The sequence below is a fragment of the Hyaena hyaena genome, unplaced genomic scaffold (assembly GCF_003009895.1).
Source record: "Hyaena hyaena isolate Hyena2069 unplaced genomic scaffold, ASM300989v1 scaffold_2027, whole genome shotgun sequence".
Classification (NCBI taxonomy): domain Eukaryota; kingdom Metazoa; phylum Chordata; class Mammalia; order Carnivora; family Hyaenidae; genus Hyaena; species Hyaena hyaena.
This window is the reverse complement of record NW_024082648.1, coordinates 1-6363: the sequence shown is the minus strand read 5'-3', so window position 1 is coordinate 6363 and position 6363 is coordinate 1. Positions and strand designations below refer to the sequence as shown.

Sequence of the window (6363 nt, the reverse complement as noted above, 5' to 3'; positions counted from 1 at the left end):
CCCCGCCACAGGTCATAGAGTGACAACAGTGACATGAATGGTTGCTACTGTGGAGAAAGGACATGGGTCTGAGATCAATTCAAGGTCTGTCCACCCTCCCCTGGCCAATCTTGGAAGCTGAGATTTTCTTCCTAGTGGTCACTACTAACCAGGCCTGGATTTGACGGGGTAAGAGTCTCAGGTATCCTTAGAGTCTATCACAGTTTTATGTAATCCCTGGATTTCTTACATACGGGTTGGGGATCAAAAAGATGTGGGGCTGAATCCTAGAGCTGCCATTTATTTGACATGAGGAAGACATACAACTCTTCCAATGTGCAGATTCTTTCTTTGTGAAGTGTAGACAAAGGTGCCCCCTGGAGGCTCAGCAATATTAACAGATGTGCACACCCCGTTGGTAAGTGGGACTATTAGGACGTGAACCCAGTTAAAGCTTGCACTCTCAACTGTAAAAGATCATTCTCCCCCATCAGCACTGAAATGCCAGATGGCTTAGGACAGGAAGGGACGTGGGAACACTGGAGATTAATTACAAGACGCTTCATTGGGGCACCTGGGTGGCTCAATTGGTTACGCTTCCGACTTCGGCTCAAGTCATGAGTTCACGATTTCTGAGTTCGAGCTCCTTTCTGGGGCTCTGTGTGGACAGCTCAGAGCCTGGAGCCTGTCGTGGATTCCCTGTCTCCCTGATCTCTGCCCCTCCCTCCCCTCTCTCTCTCAAATAAACATTAAAAAAATTTATTTTAAGAAGAAGCTTCACTGAATTGGAGTGAATGAAGGGAGTATGAAGAAGCCTCAGGGTGCAGAGTTGAATTGTCCCCACTCACTCAGCACCCACACCACTCCCTGCAGCGATTTTCAGGGCCTGGAAGGGGCCGGGTGAGGGTCACCACTTACTTCATAGCACATGAAGATGCCTATGGGCTTGGTGGGCTTGATCCTGATGCCAATGTTGCCTTCAGTGTTGAGCGGCAGGATGTTGCCCTTGTCATCAATGATCTGGAGCAAGAGGCCTGTGAATCCCACCCAGCAGGGCCACCCCAACACGCATGCCCCGCCCAAACGTTAGCTGACTATTCATGTGAACCTGGTGAGAATAAGTTGGGGGTGGGAGCCCTGTCAGAAAATAAATTACAATTGTCAAAAGTCTTTGAAATCAGCGAATGGGGAAGCCAATGTCATGGGTCTATTTGTTTCATGGATATACAAGCATTGCAAATGTGTCGGCAAGCTGGAAGGCTCAGGTGAGGAAAAACTAGAAGCACCAGCTGATGGAGAGAGTAGCCAGGTGCTCCAGGTGCTCTGGTCCCAGCTGTTGTGTGTGAAGCTTCCAGCTGCCAGGCTCAGCTGCATTTGTGCCCAGGATACTGCAGTTCTCAAAAGAAGTCTCCCGAGGAAATCAGAGGGAAAGTAGGAGGAGAGGAGAATGGATGGCAACTGGGGCGGGGGAGTGGGGTGGGAACAGCTGGTTCTGTCATCTGGTGTCACAACTTCTGATCCCAGCTGAACCCTAACTATTCCCAGCCAATGCCTTTAGGACCAAACCTGGATGTCGAAGGGGAGGATGCTTTTCCCCATGGAACCTGGCTTGATCTTCATTCCCCGTAAAGTGCCACAACTTATTCCCTGTTTACAACAGAAGAAAATGGTGTTGTTCAAAGAGTCCAGTCTGTTTACAAAGCTTCAAGAATTATCCACAGTATCTTTGCTCACCAAGGTCATTTGAGGCTGTGCAAAGAGCCCTTGTGGGGAAGCTAGAAGGCCCAGATTCAAGGTAAGGTGCAAGGCATTGACCCAACTCTGGTCAGCAGATTTTCACTGCACCTGTGGGCATGTAATGTGAGGTGTGGAGTGCCCACTGTATGTCAGATATTTGTCCGTTTGCTAGTGTAAGGCCATGAAACCGTTAACATTTATTTGGGGCTGTTGAACAGTGACATGAACCTTGTCTCATTCACTCAGCACTGTGTTGAGAGAATTCTGATTGTGTTGGTCCCTTGGCTAAAGAACTGCCCCACCTCTTTTATTTCCCTGATGACCCACATTCCTCCTTTACGGTACTCTAAAATATCATTTTTTCTAAAGTTAAGTAGGCTAGTATTTGTTTCATGGATATGAATCTTCACTCCAGTTGTGTGCCAATTAATCCTCTTTGATTTCTCCTCCTAAAGGTGGGTAATTATAAAACTTACCTGTCACAGTACCTTGGTGTATGGAAAACTCTTCACCCAGTACCAGGTACATCAGGTTAGTTCAATAAACAACCACTACTAGCTATTATTCAGCCCCCAGAAAAGTCAGTTGGGGGATTATCCTTCTGTAGTATTTTCCCCCATCCATTCATTATAGTCATCAGAGCATTATACTTATTTTTGCTTGTGTGTTTCTTTTAGTAGATAACAATTATCCTGATAATAGAGATTGCCCCATTCACTTCTATACTCCATCCCCCTAGCATTCTAATTCAACACCTGCTTAAACACAAGAGTAACTGCAAGTTGAGCATATACAAGTAGTTGGACATTGTAGCCAGAGCCTTATATACATCCTTTCATTTCCCTTAATACAACCCAGCATAATTGGGTTATACTCCCATTCTGGAGATGGAGAAGCAGAGACTCTAGAAGGTTCAATGCTATGCATATGGTCTTGAACCTGTGATTGTCAAGGCTGATGTTGAATTGGTGTCTGAGTTCCTAGGAAGGGAAGCTTTTCCTCTTTGTTATGCTGCTGCTCACAGTACAGGCATATGGAAAATGTTCCTTTGATGACTCAGTAGGTATAAAATTGTTTTGAGATATAAAGCACCACTCAGATATAAGGGGGTATTCTGTCTGTTGTTGCAAATAATTAATGTAAAGGTATGTCATGGTGTAGGTACTTCCCATTCTACCACCCTCCTCCTTGTCCAAATATAAACTATGAACCATACACGGCAAGGGTGGAATCTAAGTCATTCTCAGGCCTGCAGGCAGACCAATTAACTGATTATTTAACATATTTTCCCCCTAAAAAATTCAGTGAAGTATGTGAACTGAGGCTAAAACAGCCATTCTGCTGCAGCTCCTGAGATGGCAGCCATCCCTCTGTCAGCCTTGGGGATAATAAGGAAGTTGGGGAAGGGGCCATGTACAGCAATAGAAATGGCTTGAGAATGTGTAGGAAAGGAGATATGTACCTCTGCTGTCATTGATAAAGTTTTTGTAGTTTATGTCATGCATGATACTCTGAATGCCCTGCCACATGTCTGCTCAATGATGCCTTTGAGAATCATAGTGTGTGTGTGTGTGTGTGTTTGGTATATACAGAAAGTCTCTGCTCCCTCCTCTACTCCAGCTAGTGTGCCACAATCAAACCTATGTGCTGTCCATCTAAACACCCAGAAATGAACTTCTGGGAGTGACTCTTGGCGTTGTGGTTGCCTCCCTAGGTAGTGATGGTGAAACGGGCAGAATTGAGGATGGTGGCCTCCCTGTTACTGGAGAGAACCTCCCATCTCGCCACCCTTGATGATCTCCATAGAGCTTAATGACCACAGGGACAATGGCATCATGTCCTTAGACACCTTTGAAAGTTTTCATCCAATAGTTTCCAGCACATTGGCCTCTTGACAAATTGATTAGCCGTGAAATGTGTTTGTGCAAATCGATTTGGGGCATATTAGTCTAAACCTCTGAAGCCTCCCATTGTCTTCAGGCAATGCTGTGAACAGGGTGGGGCCTCTGCACACACATGCGGGCTCCGTGGCTAAGCACACACTGATGAGCCCAGAAAGGACTGTCTACCTACTGTTTCTGATTGTCCGTAGGCCTGGTAGAGTAGAAGGCCCGTGCATCTTCTCCACTCCTCTTGTTCTTCTGGCAGCAGAGCCTCCCCACCAGTAGCGCAGTGCTCCAGGGCAGGAAACCTGAGACTAGGGGAAGGCAACGTATCAACAGAGTTTGCAGTCAGGTCTTGGATGCTCTACCCCAGCCCCGAGTGCTAAGAACTCACTCCTAGTCTTGTCATCTGGATCATTTATCCTTCTGCTTCCTTGTGCTCTTATTTGTCTTTAAACAATTTACTGGGGGTCAAAGACAAGGGGAAGTCACTCATTTCCTGTTGGTTCATGTCAACTCTTCTGGCAAGGGATGGGTGGTGCTGGTGAGGCTAATGGGTTTGGTCAAAGGTTTGGATCAAACCTGGAAGTTGATGTAAAATGATGGCAAAGACATATTTATCAGATCTTGCCTTAACGTCTTCAGTGGCTAAGATGGACGCTTTATAAAGCATAATGGTGGGTGATAAGACACCCAAAAGCATGTGAGGATAAACTGCCTTCTATGAAGAGTGGGGACACGTGAACTGAAGGAGTTTTGTATTTCTGAGCAGAAAATCCAAGTGAAGGGGTGGAAATGAATTGCTCAGGACCTCAAGGAAGACCAGGATGAATGTAGGAAAAGAGAGAAGGGGTGTAGGTAACAGCCCTGAGAGAAGGAATTTCAGACAGAGCAGAAACATTGGCTGTGAACGTTTCTAGTAGGTCCATTCGTGACATAAATCCTCTTTCATTTTCCTCATAAAATTTTCCATAAATAAGACAAAACAGCCACAAAATAATGATGGATTCCCTGAAAGACATGGGGAGAAGCGATTGAGATCTGAGTACCAGCTGGCTGTGGGCTGAGCCAGTCAGCTCTTGGGGATCAGAGAGGCAGCAGCCATCTAGTCCACCTTTTCATCCTCTTCATCCCGCCCTGGGTACATACAGAGTTGGGGGAGATGGACAAGAAGGTGGTTTTACTGAAGTGTCTTCTTCATTCTTCTGCAACTTTATTCCAAATAGATCACATGGGCAGAGTCTGATGCAGTCATTAGTTATAACTTGGTGGAGTTATTGGATTTAAACAAAGATACTCATCTGAGGAATACTTCAAAAAGTTGCTTCCTATGAACTTTGAAACACAAATGGAGTCAAGCCAGCATGAGGCTTCATGAAAAACTCTAGTTGTGATTCAAAATTAGCTTCATATGGGTAGTCATTAAACATCTTAATATTTTAATTCTATATGTAAAACATGTTACTCTGAATTTTGGAGGAGTCATCTTAATTTCAGAGTCTTTAAAAGATTCATAATTGTCCATATGTTTCAAAGAGCAGTTTTCAGTTTAGCTAAGATGAGCTCACAAACATGAGAAAATGCAAAAACAAAACTATAGTAAGAGAACACTATATATCCATCAGATTGACAAAAATTAAAAACTCTGACAATAAAAAATATTGCCAGTGTTATGGAACAATGGCAAATCTACTCTGCTAGTGGGAGCATAGATTGGTTAAGTATTTTGAAAATCCAGGTGGTAGAATGTATTGTCTGACTGAACTAGCAATTCTTCTTCCATAAAAATGTTACAGAAATGCAAGCTTATATGCACCAGGGTACATGTATAAGTATTCAACGTAGCATTAGTCATCAATAACCCAAAATAAAAACTACCCAAGTGTCCATTAATGGTAGAACTGATTTTAAAAAATGCAATGTTTTAGTACAATGGGGTATTACACAGCAATGAAAATGAACTATACCAATATACAGCAACGTAGACACATCTTAAAAACATAAGTTGAAAAAGGAAGCCAGGTAATATAGAATAATGTATGATTATACACATAAAGTTCAAAGTTAAGTAAAATATAATAACTTATTTAGAGTTATTTACCTAGGAGGGTTTCTATAAGGGAAAATAAGGATACTAACCCCATTAAAGTCAAGATGTGAGTTCCTTTTGGGAAGATAGAGAGCCATGCAGGTTCCCTGGGGTGTGGACAATGTCCTATTTTTGTAACTCATGTGAGTGGTGACATAGGTGTTTTAATTTCAACAATTCATTAATCTATAAATTTATGTGTTTTGTTTTTTTCTGTATGTTTGTCCTTTCATAAGAAAAATGTTCAAAAAATAATAAACCTACAATAACTCATGGGGCACAGAGGATTTCATTTGGATCTTGGAGTCCAGCTTTAATTAATTAATTAGGCTGACTAATGATAATTATCACCATCAACACTTAATTACCACTCACACACCCACACACCCCTCAAAGAACGACAGTTAAAAAGTCAGACCAGGGGCGCCTGGGTGGCTTAATTGGTTAAGCGTCCGACTTTCGCTTAGGCCATGATCTCGCGGTTCGTGGGTTCGAGCCCCGCGTCGGGCTCTGTGCTGACTGCCAGCTCAGAGCCTGGAGCCTGTTTCAGAGTTTGTGACTCCCTCTCTCTCTGACCCTCCCCTGCTCACGCTGTCTCTCTCTCTCTCTCCTAGAAATAAATAAAAATATTTAAAAAAAAAAAAGTCAGACCACAGTACGCTGGATTCCTTAAAT

At 43.5% G+C, this 6363-nt stretch overlaps 1 protein-coding gene across 2 annotated transcripts in view; it reads right to left on the bottom strand.

Moving 5' to 3' along the window:
• The window catches only part of LOC120227118 (acyl-coenzyme A synthetase ACSM1, mitochondrial-like), an 18964-nt gene extending 14913 nt beyond the window's left edge, over positions 1-4051 (bottom strand). The window contains exons 1-4 of one of the 2 annotated variants that reach the window (XM_039225282.1): positions 4001-4051; positions 3790-3913; positions 1546-1626; positions 898-999 (exon numbers count right to left, since the gene is read on the bottom strand). In XM_039225282.1, coding sequence (XP_039081213.1) covers positions 898-999; positions 1546-1626; positions 3790-3913; positions 4001-4017 — 324 coding nt within the window. In that variant the 5' untranslated portion in view covers positions 4018-4051. Of the gene's footprint in view, positions 1-897; positions 1000-1545; positions 1627-3789; positions 3914-4000 lie in introns of those variants that run through there. The other variant, XM_039225283.1, reaches the window with a different exon arrangement.
• Between the last annotated feature and the right edge of the window lie 2312 nt (positions 4052-6363).